This window comes from Dryobates pubescens, chromosome 8, assembly GCF_014839835.1.
Source record: "Dryobates pubescens isolate bDryPub1 chromosome 8, bDryPub1.pri, whole genome shotgun sequence".
NCBI classification, from domain to species: Eukaryota; Metazoa; Chordata; class Aves; order Piciformes; family Picidae; genus Dryobates; species Dryobates pubescens.
Genome location: NC_071619.1, coordinates 33,572,461 through 33,588,869, shown reverse-complemented (window position 1 = coordinate 33,588,869; position 16,409 = coordinate 33,572,461). Strand labels below are relative to the sequence as shown.

General features: G+C 44.2%; 1 protein-coding gene across 1 annotated transcript; it reads left to right on the top strand.

Moving 5' to 3' along the window:
* Nucleotides 1–1,391: 1,391 nt before the first annotated feature.
* On the top strand, nucleotides 1,392–14,153 carry NIT2 (nitrilase family member 2). The gene is made up of 10 exons (XM_054163818.1): nucleotides 1,392–1,461; nucleotides 4,334–4,452; nucleotides 7,831–7,951; nucleotides 8,071–8,159; nucleotides 8,721–8,814; nucleotides 9,738–9,812; nucleotides 10,223–10,301; nucleotides 10,870–10,968; nucleotides 12,627–12,682; nucleotides 13,037–14,153. The coding sequence occupies exons 1-10, from the start codon at nucleotides 1,434–1,436 to the stop codon at nucleotides 13,123–13,125; spliced, it is 849 nt and encodes a 282-aa protein (XP_054019793.1). The 5' UTR covers nucleotides 1,392–1,433; the 3' UTR covers nucleotides 13,126–14,153.
* Nucleotides 14,154–16,409: the final 2,256 nt, after the last annotated feature.

Genomic DNA, 16,409 nt, shown 5'->3' with positions numbered 1-16,409 from the left:
GACTGGAGAGTCTTTCTGTTGAAGGAAGGTTTGTAACTGCTGCAAGCAGTGGCAGTTGTGCATATTGTGATGGCTGTGCACTTCCCATCTTTTATCTGGACATGTTTCCTGAAAATGAACATGTGTAAGACATGGATCACCGTGGGCTACCCATTTTAATTTCTCTTTAACCCTTTGCTGTTACATGCTTTCAGTTTGTGGAGATGAATGAGAAATACTGCCTCTGCACAACATGGGTCTACAGTTTTACAAAGATGCTTTAAAAAAAGCCCAAGAACATAAAATGTATTCAGCAGGCAGCATGTAAGGGGAAGTACTCCATGTTTAAAGCTAGTACCACCACCCTGGCAGTTAGTATTGGTTTGTACCTTAGGAGATGCTGCTCTTGTAAAGAAAGATGGGGATGTTCCGGGTGTATGAGTTACCTGTTAACTGGCAAGAGAACTCGGGACAAGCTCTTGCCAAATACAAGGATGTTGCCACACCAACTCTGTGCTGAGCAGCAGGAGCTTGAGAGACACAGTTCTGGTTTTGTGTGGCACTGAAATAACATTGGAGGAGTGGTCTCTTCCATCCACCAGCCTTATACAGGGGCTTTGGTCTTGGAGTACTGATCACAGAATCAGTTTGGGTGGAAAAAACCTTTAAGATCAACCATTCTCTACCTCTACCAAGTCTGATGCTAAACCACACCCCTCAGCACCACATCTCTGCCTTTTTGAAACACCTCCAGGGCCAGGGATTCAACCACCTCCTCGGGGTGCCTATTCCAGTATTTGAGAACCCTTTCAGTGAAGAAATTTCTTCTGATGTGTTGGGACTTCTACCAGACCTGGGCTTGTTTGGGCTCAAAGGAGAAGAGTGGGAGGGGATCAGATCAATGTTTATAAAGAGCTGAAGGGTAGGTGTCAAGAAGGTACTAGTCTCTTTTCAGTGTCCTGTGATAGGACAAGGGATGATGGATACAAAAGGGAACACTGGAAGCTCCACCTCAATATGAAAAAACACTTCTTTGCGGGAGCCCTGGGCTCCACTGGCCCCCACATCTGGATGCGTTCAAGTGCAGTGTGATCTAGGCGGACATTTAGCAGGGGTGTTGGACTCTTATCTCCAGAGGTCCATTCCAACCCCTACCCTTCTGTTGTTCTATGAATATCCAACCTACCCCTCCTCTGGTGCTACTTCATCCCCTGCTTCTTCCTTGTCGGAACCTTCACTGTGCCGTTCCCTCAAACTGGCAGCAGATCTGTCTGTGAAACCGGACCGGGGAATCAGCCAGGCCTCCTGACAGCCGTTTATGCATTGGCTGGAGCAGACCGCGCTGCGGGAGCAGCTCGAGGGCCGCGGAGCCCAGCCCGGGGCGGGCCATTCCCAGCAGCCCCCGCGCCGGGCGGGCCGCTCGGGCCTGTCGGGGAGGAGCCGGGTGCGCGGGGATGCGGGCGGCGCGTGGAGCCATGGCCAGTGAGTGGCGGCGCCGCGGCCGCGCGCTCCCTTCCTCCCGCCGCGCGGCCCTGTCCGGCGTTTTCCGGGGCTACAGAAGCCGCCATGGGGACGGACTTGCCGCGCTAGCCTAGCTCCGGCATCCCGGCCCCGGCTGCTACCGGCTTCCCCACCCGCCTTGGGGCTTTCGGCGGAGTCGCCGCCTCCCCTATGTGCCGTTCGCGGCGGCTTGCCGACCCCTTCTTGTCCCCACTGGGCCCTTGCCTTCATAGTTGGCCGTGGGCATGCAACCGGGGACGGGCCGTGGGATGGCTGCTGGGCGGGTTAGGGTTCTCCGGGATCCGCAGGAGGAACTGAAAAGGCCTCAGTCCTGGGTGCTACCCCCGAGCTTTTGTAGCAGTGTGAAGGGGGACAGCCTCTTCTCCCTGGTGGCAAGCGATAGGACTGGAGGAAATGGATGCGACCTGCACCAGGGGAGGTCTAGACTGGATATTAGGAATATTTAGGAAATATTTCTTCACTGGAAGGGTTATTAAACTTTGGAATGGTCTGCTCAGGGCAGTGGTGGAATCACCACCCCTGGAGGTGTTTAAAAGCATGTGGACCTGGTGCCTAGGAACATGATTTAGTGGTGACCTTGCAGTGCAGGATCAAAGGTTAGGCTGGATGATCTTGAAGGTCTCTTCCAGCCACAGATATGCTGTGATTCACTGCCCTGGGCACTCTCGTTTTGTTATGGGCTGTTAGGAGATGCTTGCTATACTTCTCTCGGTACTGCTGTCATGTTCTGCTGAAGTAATGTGCTCCAAACAAATCAGATATGCTTAGTTTCTGCTGGTTTGGTTTTCCCTTCTAAGGAAAGCATCATACTGATACAAGCACAAGGCACTCTTTGATACACTTTTACCTGGTTGTAGTTATTTGCTGCGGGCTTCTCCTAAGAGTTGCTGTTAAAGAAGCTTTTGAAACATCTTAGCAAGGCTGGAAGAAGTGATCTTGGGCTTCTGTTATTTTTTTTGGATGATGAAAAAGTGGAAGGAGAGACTAACACAGCAGAAGGCTGCATTGCCATTCAGCAAGACCTGGATGGGCTGGAGAGTTGGGCAGAGAGGAACCTAATGATGTTCAGGGCAGGTACAGGGTCCCTTCCAACCCCTACCATTCCATAATTCTACATTTCAGTGTTTTTAAACCAAACTGTGGCTACAGCTGTATGTGTTCTGTTGTAGCTGAGTTTCAATTTTGCCCTGTGACAAACTCTGAACTTGAGACATTGCAAAAGTGTGATTAATGATTTCCTGGTGTTGTGAACATAATGAAAAGGAAGTTTGATTTTTTTTTTTCTAGTAGATTCTCTTAGTTTTGGGTTGTTTAGTTTTTTTTTTTTTGTTGTTGTTTGGTTAGTTGGTTTGGGTTTTGTGTGTGTGTGGGTTTGGTTTAGAGGGGTTTTTTTGGTTGTTTTTTGTGTGAGGGTTTTTTTGGGGGGGTGGGGTTTGCAAAAGTTAATTTATGCTGAAATGTCAATCTTTCAGGTGTCCACTTTATCTAAGCTAGAAGAAATTCCTTAAATATGGGATCATTTTAGACAAATTCCTAGTATGATTAGGTTGATCTGGAAGCTAACTGTGGTTACATCTATTCATAATCTCAGTGAAGCTTTGTTTACTCAAATATCAAGTCTCTCACAATTAGAGTGGCAAAGTGAGCACTTAATATTTTCCTCTGTAAAATTACCTTCTCAGCTACTGAAGTGAAAGCTGCAGTAGGAGGAAGGATATTCTGCCTGACTGTTCCTGATTTGATCTCATCCTCAACTGAATCACTTCCTCCTGTTTCCCTGCTTACTGAGGCTGTGTTGCCCTTTCTTTATCCTAAAGAAGATAAAGTTGGTGACTATTAGACAGAAATTTTTTTCAGTGGTTAGAGGTGCTTTGCAACTGGGAAACTTTTGTTAATGAAATCAGAGCATTTTAACTCTTTCCTTTTTAAAAAATAAGACAGTTGTACCTGATTAGGATGTGTTTCCCTACAGCCCAAGGTACTAGAAGATTCATGGAAGGATGTCCCCAGGAGTCTGCACAAAACTTGATCTCTTCTACTTGTGTACTTCAAAAGCCTGAAAATACAAATCCTGCTTAGCTGTGGTAGAGACTGTGCTGATAACACTTGCAACTGTCACTTGGCTAGAACCAAAGTGCAAATTAATGATCAGGAAAGATGTTTTCTCTATTGGTTTGGTTTGTTTTTTTCCTCTTTATATCTGTTTCCCAAGCTAGGTGTGATTTGAGGGGATAAAAGCAAACTATTCCTTTACTTGGTGCTTTTGAGATTATCCAGTTTACTAGTGGCACTATAGTACATACAGTGTTCATCATGCAGTGGGAACAACAAAAAGAAGCTCCCCAAATGTGTAGCACAGTGGGAAGGGAGAATCAGGTCTTGGTGACTAGTGGTGTCCTTCAGTGTCACACAGTATCTAACAGAGCTTGGGCTGGGTGCTGTCTGGGCTGAGTGTTACTAGCACCTGAGGGAGGTGTTCAAGAGGGGATTGGATGTGGCACTTGGTGCCATGGTTTAGTCATGGGGTTTGTGATGACAGGTTGGCCTTGATGATCTTTGAGGTCTCTTCCAACCTTGGTGATTCTGTGATCTTAAACCTGAGAAAAATGATGACAAAGGATGGTTCCCATCAACAAGCCTAGGTTTAAATGTTCTCCCTGTGCCAAGAGACTTAACAGACTCCCAGGCAAACCCCAAAATGAGTTGGAAGTGGTTTGTGTGTATGTCATTATATGAGCAAGCTTATTTGAAATAGTCCTGAGTGAATTCAGATTTTGAAGAGTTTTTCCAAGGGGAACTGTGCTGGCTAACTTATTTTCTTTTCTGCCACTAGACTTCCGTCTGGCTCTCATTCAGCTTCATGTATCTGCTGTTAAATCAGATAACCTCCAACGAGCCTGTGAGCTGGTGAGAGAAGCCTCAGCTAAAGGAGCAAAAATTGTGGCCCTGCCTGTGAGTAAAGATCATGGTCTACTTAGCACCTGTACCACAAACCCTTGGAAACATCTTTCTAGTATTACTAATGCACCATATATTCCCACTTCTTTCTGGATAGCTTAGATGAGGCTTCAACACAGGAAAAGAAAACAACAGGGGTTTTGTCTAGCAGCACACTTGAGAAGGGGGGAAATGAGGAAGAAATGTAAAAAGCAGGTTGTATTTTTTTTGTGAGATGAGATCCTGGTTATATTTTTGCTGGGTTCAATTGCAGCCAATTCCATTAGCATTATGTTCTGAATTCACAAAGTTAAAACTGTGCTTTGAATGTTTGTCATAGTCTCCTGTGCTAAAAATGTAGGAAAAGGTGATTTCTCAGCTAAAGAATGTTGATAAGATAAAACAGATGTGTGGTGATTCTCTGCTGTAATAATTCCAGATTAGATTGTGCATGAGAAACAAAATAGTTTGTACACATTTCCAGCAGGTTATTTGTGGCTGAATTATGATTAACCCCCATTTCTCTTGGGAATTCCTTGCATGTGGGAGCATAAGTAGCCACTTCAAATTGCAGATAATCTCTGATTTACCTTTTGGACTTCAGCCATGATTACTGTCCTGGATTTTCACACAGATGAGTGCATTGGCAACGAGGTGACTTGCCTAGTGCAGCCTGGAGCTTTTTTCTTCTCTTCATGTTAGTTCTGTGCTCTGCAGCATCTGATTAAGGAGTACAAAGTTTTGTCTGGGTCAGCTTTAGATCTGAATGTTTTATACTGCTGTCACAAGTAAAGCATTATGCAACCTTCCCAGCTCCTGTGTGCTAACACAGCTCTTGTGGTGGAAATGTGACCTTTGATTATTCTGAGTGGGCCTCCTGCACTGAGGTCATGTGTACAGACAGTGAGTTTTCCAGACCTGTGCAGCTGAGATGCTCACTTTGCCAATGCTAACTTACGCTTTTAGAGTAAAAATTGTCAAACAAGGGCAAAGTGTTTCACAGACTTTTGGGTGGTGAATTTTGTCCTGGCATGAAGACATGCACATGGCATATTTTCTTCCCACCTCCACAAAACAGTTTGTTGTTTTGTTTTGTGGGGTTTTTTATTTGGTTGGTTTTGGGGTTTTGGTTGGTTGGTTTTGGGCTTTTTTTAAGTCATACTGAGAAAAGGAAAGAAAATAAAACCAGAATCCTTATCAATCTAGAAGTTGGTAGAAAGCAAATCAGAGATCTGTATGCTTAGCACTTTGGAGAGCACAGGACTAGGTCAACTGTGTAGACAGTCTGCAGTTTTATTTGAGCATCAGCTTATGAACTGCAACCACAAGCTTGCACAGAACTCTTGTTCTCCTGAACCTGTGGCTTCAGTACTGCTGACACTGACACTGCAAGTGGCAAGATGAAGGTGGATTCAGCTAGCATTGCTTTCATTTCCTTCAAGTTCAGTCCAACCTTCAAAAGCTTGAGGTCATTTGACAGCTTTTGGAGACTTCCCTTCTTGCCTCTTCCATCTATAAATTCTCTTGTGGGTTAGCTGGCACCTGCAGGCCCAGTGTCTGTATATGTCTGACATCTGTCCAGTTTTGGTTCAGTTATTCCAGTTCAGAAGAACCTGTTCCAATTGTTAAGATGCATGCTTGAGTGGTTAAGGCATAAGTTTTTATTGAGCTATTCACAGGTTGGTTGGGTTTTGGGGGTAGGTAAAGTGGGTTTTATTTTCCTGTGTTCTTGGGGTTTTTTTGTGGGTTGTGGGGGTTGTTTTGTTGTTTTGGGGTTGTGCTGGTTGGTTGGGGTTTGTTTGTTTGTTTGGGAGTTTAGTTTATTTTCATTTGGGGGTGAGGGAGTCTTGTCACAGCTTCCAGTGAGCAAAGGTAATAACGTAGGCAGATGCTTCTGCTGGAGATCATTTGCTGAAGAGCAGGCACTGGTGCTGTTCGATAGCTTATCTGTGGCCTTCAGCTGCTCCCTTTTAGTGGGCAATGGTGTTGAGTGAGGGTGTCTCACCTCCTCACAGAACTGGCAAATACAATGCAGAGTAAGAGTTGTAGATATCCTGTGTATCTCAAATAGAATACATAGAATAAACTAGGTTGGGAGAGACCTTCAAGATCATCACGTCCAACCCATCAACCAATCCAACCCACCTAAACAACTAACCCATGGCACCAAGCACCCCATCAAGTCTCCTCCTGAACACCTCCAATGATGGTGACTCCACCACCTCCCCGGGCAGCCCATTCCAATGGGCAGTCACTCTCTCTGTATAGAACTTCTTCCTAACAGCCAACCTAAACCTCCCCTGGTGCAGCCTGAGACTGTGTCCTCTTGTTCTGGTGCTGGCTGTCTGGAAGAAGAGACCAACCTCCGCCTGTCTACAACCTCCCTTCAGGTAGTTGTAGAGAGCAATAAGGTCACCCCTGAGTCTCCTCTTCTCCAGGCTAAGCAACCCCAGCTCCCTCAGTCTCTCCTCATAGGGCTTGTGTTCCACTAGCCACCTACTTGCGGCATCTAAACTGCTCTACTGTCAGAGATTATGTAGTTCTGAGGGGTAAGAAATCTGTACCTAGAGCCTAGGACAGCAGATACTGTTCAGTTGTGAGGAAATGATGTTTAAAAGGTTGTTCTGTCAAAAGAATAGGTAATTTTAAGAAATGCATGTTTTTGCAAAAGGCCTTTGAAAATGAATAAATTGTGGGCTATGGACAAGCATGAGAATTTCACAGGTTTGAGAGGACCTGTTTAGCTTGTAACTTGTCAAATGAGCTAGGTAGAAGGTGGCTCATTGTTCTGATGAACATCCCTAATTATCTTGCTGAGTCTAGACTAATAAGTGTGCTACCCTCATTACTCACAGCTTGTGTGGTGCTCCTAGCTAATACACTGTTTCTCACACATTCACACCAATACACCCACTGCATTCGCTCTGTCATGTCTTTCTGGCCTCCTAATATTTCCTGATTTACTTATTGAGCTCCTGTATCTAAGGGTTGTATAGAAGAGAGCTGGCAAGGAACTGTTTAGAAAGTCTTGTAGTGATACTGTGAGAGGCAATGGATTGCAGCTTGAGGAGGGTAGATTTCGACTGGTTATTAGGAAGAAATCCTGTACGGTGAGGGTGGTGAGACACTGGAACAGGTTGCCCAGCGAGGTCATGGACGCCTCCTCCCTGGAGGTATTCAAGGCCTGGTTGGACAGGGCATTGAGCAGCCTGGTCCAGTGGAGGGTGTCCCTGCCCATGGCAGCAGGGCTGGAACTAGATGATCTTCAAAGTCCTTTCCAACCCAAACGATTCTATGAATCTATGAACATTGATAGGTCAAGCACATGCCTTTGCAGTGGCATTACTTGGATTTTAACTTGGCTTTCCTCCCCTTTCTCCCCCCTAATTCTAGGAATGCTTTAATTCTCCATATGGAACCCAGTATTTTAAGGAGTATGCAGAGAAGATCCCTGGGGATTCGACCCAAAAGCTCTCAGAAGTTGCGAAGGAGTGCAGTATATATCTCGTTGGAGGTAGGTAACTCACAGTAACTGTCTTATTGAGGGGGGAAATGAGCAATGTCTGTTAGTGCCATGGGATCAAAATTCCATGTAATACAGCAGGGAAAATCTTTGTTGTGGCCTTTACCTAGGATCCATTCCAGAAGAGGATGGTGGAAAGCTGTATAACACATGTACTGTCTTTGGGCCTGACGGTGCTATGTTGGCAAAACATAGGAAGGTAAGATGGTAGAATCTGATCATTAAAAGCTTTGTCAGCATTGTGGCAGAATTTAATTAGCCTGTGTCTAAAGATTATGTGAATGATTAGATTCTTGCATTAATAATAACCTGTGCACTGTCAGCAACATTGCATGCCATTTTCATCTGGGACATGGAAACACCCCTTCCAAAAGTGGTGATAATATTTTTCTGGATGAGGATGACAAAAAGCAGAAGGGCATAACTGCCTTTTCCCAGATGCTGGGGAAATTGTGGTAAAAAGCAAATCCTTTTTCCTTTTTCTTTCCCCCCCTTTTTTTGTTTTTTTTTAATTCCCAAAATAACTTCAGACATATATTTCTGTAAGGAAGAAAATTGCTTTCAATCATCTTTAGGAGATCTCAGAATTGTAAGCTATGTTTCGTTGGGATCCTGACAAGAGTAACTATATGCCTAAGAGTAACACATGCCTAACAGAAGCTCAACCACTAAGCAGATAAATTGTTATGATCTTTGAGGTCTCTTCCAACCTTGGTGATTCTGTGATTATTAACTGGTTTTTATCATACTATAATTGCAGGTTCATTTGTTTGACATTGATATTCCTGGGAAGATACAATTCAAAGAGTCTGAAACACTGAGTCCGGGGAATAGTTTTTCCATGTTTGATACTTGTGAGTACAATAAAAGCCCTCAGGAGCTCTACCACAGTAGCACTACAGTCATTCTGGAATTCTCTTCCCCCTCCTTCTCCATGACAATAGATTGTGGGACTGTCATATTTATGTTACAGATTTGACAACCATGGCAAACATAGTTTAAGTTTGTCCCAAGTGCCTGTGTCAGTTCTGAAGATTTAAAGGCAATGTGATGGCAAAAAGACAGAGTAAAAGGGGTTGAAGCATATATCATGGCACTTTGCTTAATAAATAGTGGTCCTTATTGATTTGTTTATGAGAAGTTAACTGCCATTTAAAAATGTTTATAGCAGTTACATCTTATAAAACATGTTTTGGAAAAGAATGCATGTAACAAACAGCCACACTGCCATAGTTTGGTTTGAGCATGGTATAGTAATGGAGCCATCTAACTGTAAATCCCATTTCAACATTCTTGAATCAATCACATCAGATAAAAAAGGCAAAACACCTACTCTGTACCCCACTCCTCACCCCAGTGTCCAAAAATTGTGTCCTGTTTACTATGCTCTCCAAAGAGTCTTGTCTCCTGTGGTTGCTTTTTCTTCCTGCTCCAAGAAAGTCCATGGCTGTAGTTTCTTCAGTCCATGAAGAGCAGTGAGTGCTTTCTTCTCTTGAAAAGAAAGTAATTGAGAAACCTACAGCTGAATCAGAGAGAAATACACAACACAAAAACCTGATATAACATGGCTTTGTGGAAGTAGCTGGTTTTAAAGGCTTTCACCATGAATTCTTCAATAGCCACTGCTTGTTACAGATAAGGGCAGGCATTTAAATATAGCTTCTTTTGATACCGAGACATGAAACAACAGTTGGCAGGGTGGATTCAGGGAGTTCTGTGATTGCTTTTGTGTGTTTGTGATAGAGATATGATTTGTCTCTTTGTGTTTTGAGCACAGCATTCTGCAAAGTGGGCCTGGGCATCTGCTATGATATCAGATTTGCTGAGATGGCTCAAATCTACGGACAGAAAGGTGAGGGTGGGTCACCCCAAGGCCAGAACTCTGCAGGGCTGGATCAGGGTGGTACATGCTGGGCAGTCTGTATGATCAGGCTCACTTCTCCTCACCCAGTAACACAAACTGCATCTTGTGGCCAAGACTTCTATTCAAATGAGTGTCTGTTCTTGTTGAATAAAGTGACAAGCATTTCCTGAGACACATTTGTGATGGAGATGGGTATATATCCCTGCACTGCCAATGTGTCACAGGGCTTTGCTGATCACCTGTGTCTAGTATGGACAGACTCTCCTTGGTTCTGTTTGGGGTAGAGGTTGGGAAGTACTTCAGAGAAGGCTCACCTTGAGTCTCAATGTGAAGGGCCACTCTGGGGTAAAGCATCTTCCATTTAATGATGGTTAGGTTCTAATTGTCTTTGAACAAAGGTTGCCAGCTGCTGATATATCCAGGGGCTTTTAACCTGACCACAGGACCAGCTCATTGGGAACTGCTACAAAGGGGACGGTAAGAACAAATTAACAGCTTACTCTCTTGCAGAGGGAGCTTTAGCACGTGAAACTGAACTGCTCTTGTGTTCCAAATACATCAAAAGTGGTGCTATTGGAGCTGCAGCTCTTCTTCAAGCCTTGCATGGAACACAAAAATGCTGTCAAGCAGAAAAGCAGGAAGTGCTTATCCTTCACTCTTGCCAGCCCTTCCATAGTTATGCCTTTTCAAGGACCTTTCCCCATGGCTTTGTAAACACCCTTCACACAGAAACAAACAGAAACAAACCTGTAGACAGAAAACCCAGCTGCTTGAGAACTACTCTAATTAGAGATAGAAATAGACCCTGAGATTCCTGAATGCAGTATTATTTCTTCCATTTGGTCAGCTTCAGTCAGCTTTGCAACATAGCCTAAGAACATGTAATTCATTCTACTCACTAGCTCTGGAGCAGGTGCCAGAGACTTCTGTCTCCAGGTTCTGCTCTCTGACCTTCATTTACAATTTAGATAGAGTCCTCAGGAGGATGTATAGCTTGACTGTCAGAGTGAATTGTTTGTCTTCCCTCATCTTTCTGTGAACACAGAGCTGTTGATAACCAAGTCTACGTAGCCACTGTATCTCCTGCTAGAGATGAAAAAGCATCCTATGTTGCCTGGGGTCACAGCACTGTAGTAAATCCATGGTAAGTTCTGGAAAAAAAAATGTGGAAAAATAACCACCTGATTTTCTTGATTAAAAAATCCCTTTTGTTTGAATCACATTTCAGTCTTGCATTTCCATCTACTCTTAAAAATGTCATAAAGTCTTGGTAAAAAATCACATGAGACTGAGCCAGCAGTGTGCCCAGGTGGCCAAGAAGGCCAATGGCATCCTGGCCTGCATCAAGAATAGTGTGGCCAGGAGGAGCAGGGAAGTCATTGTGCCCCTGTACTCAGCACTAGTTACGCCACACCTTGAGTACTATGTCCAGTTCTGGGGCCCTCAGTTTAAGAAGGACCTTGAGACTCTTGAACATGTCCAGAGAAGGACAATGAGGCTGGGGAGAGGCCTTGAGCATAGCCCTGTAAGGAGAGGCTGAGGGAGCTGGGGTTGTTTAGCCTGGAGAAGAGGAGGCTCAGGGGAGACCTTATTGCTGCCTACAACTACCTGAAGGGGTTGTAGCCAGGAGGGGGTTGGTCTCTTCTCTCAAACAACCAGCACCAGAACAAGAGGACACAGTCTCAAGCTGTGCCAGGAGAAGTTTAGGCTGGAGGTGAGGAGAAAGTTCTTCACTGAGAGAGTTGTTAGCCATTGGAATGTGCTGCCCAGGGAGGTGGTGGAGTCACCAGCCCTGGAGGTGTTCAAGAGGGGATTGGATGTGGCACTTGGTGCCATGGTTTAATCATGAGGTCTGTGGTGACAGTTTGGACTTGATGATCTTTGAGGTCTCTTCCAACCTTGGTGATTCTGTGATTCTCAAAATCATTTTAAAAAGTGTCTGACTGAAAACCAAGAAATCAGCTACAACTAGCTGAACAATATGTATTCTTTTTGGTAGCAAAGCTCCTTAATACTACTATTTAGCAGTAGTTAAGCTGCTGACCTTTTCAACTTGTGCCTGAAGTTCAGTCCATTACATATGCATTATGGCAGCTCTCTGTGCAGGACTGAGCCATCTTAAAGAGCTTACACCAAGCTATTTCATTTCCTCAAAGAACAGCACTGCTTTGACCTGAGAAAGAACAAGAAGAAATTGTCAGGTAGATAAGAAACATACTCTGACTTAAGCAGGAGTCACTCAGGTGCACAGAAAGCAAACATGACCAAATCTTAATGTAGTTTTTTCTTTCAAATGAATCCACTGATTGTTCTCATTGGATGATTGCAAAGTAAGAAAAGCTTGATCTGTGTCTTGCTGTTTACTTTATATGATGACAGCAGTGCTAAAGCACCTAGTAGGAGACATGATAGATAACCTTCAGTAGTACACTCCTAGTGAAAGGCATCTGAAAGAGGAAGGTGTTAGTCTTTGCCATGTATGGGTGTCCTTAGTGAAGCTGTTTCTTTGAGGTATGGTGCATGCTCTTTATGGCTCTCAGAGTTGTCCTTACCCTGATTTTTGATCTTTGGAAACATATTTACATGAAGTATGCATATTTCACATATAAACTGTGTGACATAAAGCCTGGAAGCCATTGCTATCATGCCAGAGTTATGAATTATGATGCTATTTTTAGGACAGCCTGTCTTTACAGCTGTAGGTATCAAGGGTAGGAACTCAATTCTGTACAAACAGCAGCAACTGGACTGATGCCTTGAGCCCTCTGTTAATGCTGTGAACAAATGTGCTTCATTTTGCAGGGGTGAAGTCATAGCCAAAGCTGGGGCTGAGGAAACAGTTGTATACACAGATATAGGTAAGAGTAAAGCCTTTGGGCTTTTTCTTTCCTGCTTGCTTTCTTGAGCACAGGTCATGAGACTAAGGAGAGACATTTTTTTTTTAAAGCCCCTAGCAGTGTTCCCATCTCTTCTCTGGCTTTGCTAAAGCAAGAACAAGCAGCCCTTGACTAGAATTTTCCAGTTTCTTTACTTGAGAGGAAGCTGCCACCTTAGGACAGAGCAACTCTAAGGCTTCCTTGAGCTCTGGCTATACCCAGTTGCAGTGCCCATTCTCCACAGAAGCTGCTCTTTTCTCTGCCTTACCTCAGAGCAGGTTAGGAGCTTTCCTTTTTGGCTGCTGTTCTAATAGCTCTTTCTTCTTCCTCCTGCAGATCTGAAGAAACTCGCAGAAATACGTCAACAAATTCCAATTCTAAGCCAGAAGCGTTGTGATCTCTACAGTGTGGAGATGAAGAAGTGAAGAATGGCTCAGCAGGGAAGGCTCAGTGGGCACAATGGTTGCTGCTTTCATCTTGGGAAGGATTCCTCTATGAGCTGCTCCAAAATCTACTACTCCAAGTGCAAGTTAATGAAAATCAGACACCACAGGATCTGGTGGTGCCATTCTAAAATGGATTCAAACCCAACTTACACATCTCCTCTCATAATGTAGTGTTTTACAGCTAGGATAAGGATGAAATCATTTCAACATAGTAATTAACATTGCTTTTTATGCATCACAGTATTTTAGTTACCTTTTGGGGGCTTACTTGTAGAACATAGAAATGGGAACCTTTCTCTGTCTGGGAATCCTCTGAAGTCAGCTTTGATACTATGAATTTTTCAATGAAGGGTCAGATAATCTAGAAGCATGATTCTTCCACCCCTCTCCCTCTTAGGTGTATGTGCCTTAACAAAACTCCTTGAATGTCCAACTTCTAACTTGGAAAGCTTAAAATTTAACACCCTGAGCAAAACAGACCAAATTCTGCTCTGTACCACTTAAGGACAATGCAAGAAGCTGCTGAACATAATTGCTACTATAGAAGAATGTGTAACAGGGGTTGGTTGATGCTTCCTACCTGAAATGTATGGATTAAATTCTCCTCATTGCAGTTCCTGGTTCTTGCTGAAGTGATGGAGGTCACTGTTTTGGTAAAACAGTTCACATGGCACTGCTCTGTGTTCTAGGTACTGCTTGCTTAGTGTCTGAAGGGGCTTTAATTCTGCTGCAGGGCAGGTTTCACCTGAAAAGGGTGAGAGGAGTCACAAAATCACAGAATGGTGGGAGTTGGAAGGGACCTCTGACGATCACCAAGTTCCACACCTCTGCTTAAAGCAGGATCACCTAGGGCAGGTCACAGAGGATCACATCCAGACAGGTTTTGACTATTTCAGGAGACTCCACAACCTCTCTGAGCAGCCTGTTCCAGTGCTTCATCACCCCTGAAGTTTTTCCTCATGTTCAGATGTAATTTCATGGTTCCAGAGAGCAACGAGGTCTCCCCTCAGCCTATTCCAGACTAAACAACCCCAGTTCCCTCAACTGCTCTTTGTAAGACCTGTATTCCTCCATGTAGGTCCTTGAGGTGGCCAGTTAGCTCTTCTGAAGGCCGGGTCTCTAATCCTGCCTGTGCGCCTGCTTCTTCCACTTCTCTTTTTGCTCCCTTTTGATTCAGTCCAAAGGGTGAGAAAACTTGCTGCACTGGTTCAATCTTCCTCTCAGTCTACCAGAAGGCAGGTACTAGGTCTCTCTGAGGAAAATTAATGGTTAAATGAAGCCACACCCTGAGGCCTCTTTCCCCTCAAAAGCTGGGTCACATCATTCCACTCAGTGGCATTATCTATTCCAACAGGCATTTTCTGGGCCTGTTATTTTTTTTTCACTGCATTTTGTTGTCTGTGCTGTACTGGAACTCTTAAAGAAGCAAGCCACAGAGCATAAGGTGAAATGAAGATTTATTTGTTGAAAAATAGATATAAAAAAAAAAAATTAACAATTTAATCATTTGAGTCAAGTCTCCTGCATTAATTAGTGCCTCCCCCACACTCAATACTTGGCATCCATGCTGGCCATCACTGAGCTCCAACTTTAAATCTTAGCAGCTGTTATACATCTATACAGTTCTAAACTGTTCTCTCTTCCCTCCCCTCTCTGTGCTACCATTGGAGGAGTAAAGCAGGGCAGGATTCTCACATGGGCTGACCACTGAATTGCAAAAATGCAAAGTGCTGTCCCCAACAGACAACAAATCCAGGGCCTGGATACTCCTCCCAGATGGAGGAGAATGAATGAAAAACTCTAGCAAGCTACATTGGTGACCTCAGCTCAAAGGGTAGTAGGAGCTCAGTTCTCTTCCATCAGCCAGGATGGCTTCTAAACACCTTGTTTTAGAAGGATTCATAGAATGGTTGGGTTGGAAGGGACCCTGAACATCATACAGTTCCAACCCCTCCTTCTATGGACAGGGACACTTTCCACTACAGCAGGTTGCTCAAGGCCTCATTCACCCTGGCCTTGAACATCTCCAGGAAGGGGGATCCACAACCTCCCTGGGCAATCTGTTCCAGTGTCTCACCACCCTTAATGTAAAGGAATTTTTTAAATTATACCTGTGTTTCAGAAGGATGTTTTAGGGGTCTCCAGTGTGATCCACTCAGAAGTGATACAGACAGGACTGTGGTTTGGTTTTTTTGGGGGGAGGGGGGTGGGAATCAATGGGGAAAAAAACTCACAATCAGTTCTCAGCTAGGTAATACTTAAAGCAGTCAATAGTCAAGCTCTGTGTTGGTAGAAAACAGGCACTTTAAGTATCCATTTTATACATATGCATCAGTATGCTGTAAGTATAGAAAACCAGCCAGTAACAATTCTGAAATACCTCCAGAATTTCAGCCTTCAAGGATTGAACTTCTTTTTAAAGCAAGGGCAGAACACACAGTAATGCCTGGTTGATCAAACACTGTTGTACCACTGCAGCTGGGAAGCCTGCTGAAAGCTGTTTGTAAGCCACTCTTAATAGCTCCAGAGTAAGTTTACCACCAGCTTCTCCCTTTGTTCTGTTTCCTCTTTGAGCCTACTCAAAACTTCTCAAATCCATTGTGGTGAACTTGTCTCTAACATGAAGAACAGGGATTTTTACATGATCAGAATTAAGATGTGATACAACTGTGTGTAAAAGAAAACTTCCCAGAGTCTCAAGGATACACCAGGTTTATCTAAATCCTCAGGACTACCTTCCTGCATTATTTCAACTTGGTAATTTCTTTCTTTAGCACTAATATCTGTTTCACTTCAGCTCTTGATCCCTATTAAAGCTTTTTGCAAAGTTCACATGCACACCTGGCTAAAAGCAAAACCTCTACCCTATTATCCATTAAAAATCACCCCAACAACAATAAAAAACTCCCTTTCACTGAAGGGATCTCTGCACACACACATTAACAGGGTGTAAGCTACTCATTCACAGATTGAGAATGGGTTGGGTTGGAAGGGACCTTAAAGATCATCTGTTTCCAACTCCCCTGACATGGGTAGGGAGACCTTCCACTGGACCAGGCTGCTGAAGGCCTTATGCAATTTGGCCTTGAACACCTCCAGGGAGGGGGCATCTCCCTGGGCAACCTGTTCCAGGGTCTCACCACCCTCACTGTAAGCAATATCCAGTCTAAATTTGCCCTCCCAGTTTTCCTGGTTGGATTCCCTTTCCCCTGTGACCTTCAGCTCTCATTACACCTCTATGGGCAAGAGACTTGTTAACTCCC

What these genes read in the sequence shown, in the direction of transcription:
- NIT2 (XM_054163818.1), top strand. Translation starts at nt 1,434, where the DNA reads ATGCGGGCGGCGCGTGGAGCCATGGCCA. An exon ending in GGCGCGTGGAGCCATGGCCA is followed by an intron (nt 1,462 to 4,333) that starts GTGAGTGGCGGC and finishes TTCTGCCACTAG; the next exon opens with ACTTCCGTCTGGCTCTCATT. An exon ending in CAAAAATTGTGGCCCTGCCT is followed by an intron (nt 4,453 to 7,830) that starts GTGAGTAAAGAT and finishes CCCTAATTCTAG; the next exon opens with GAATGCTTTAATTCTCCATA.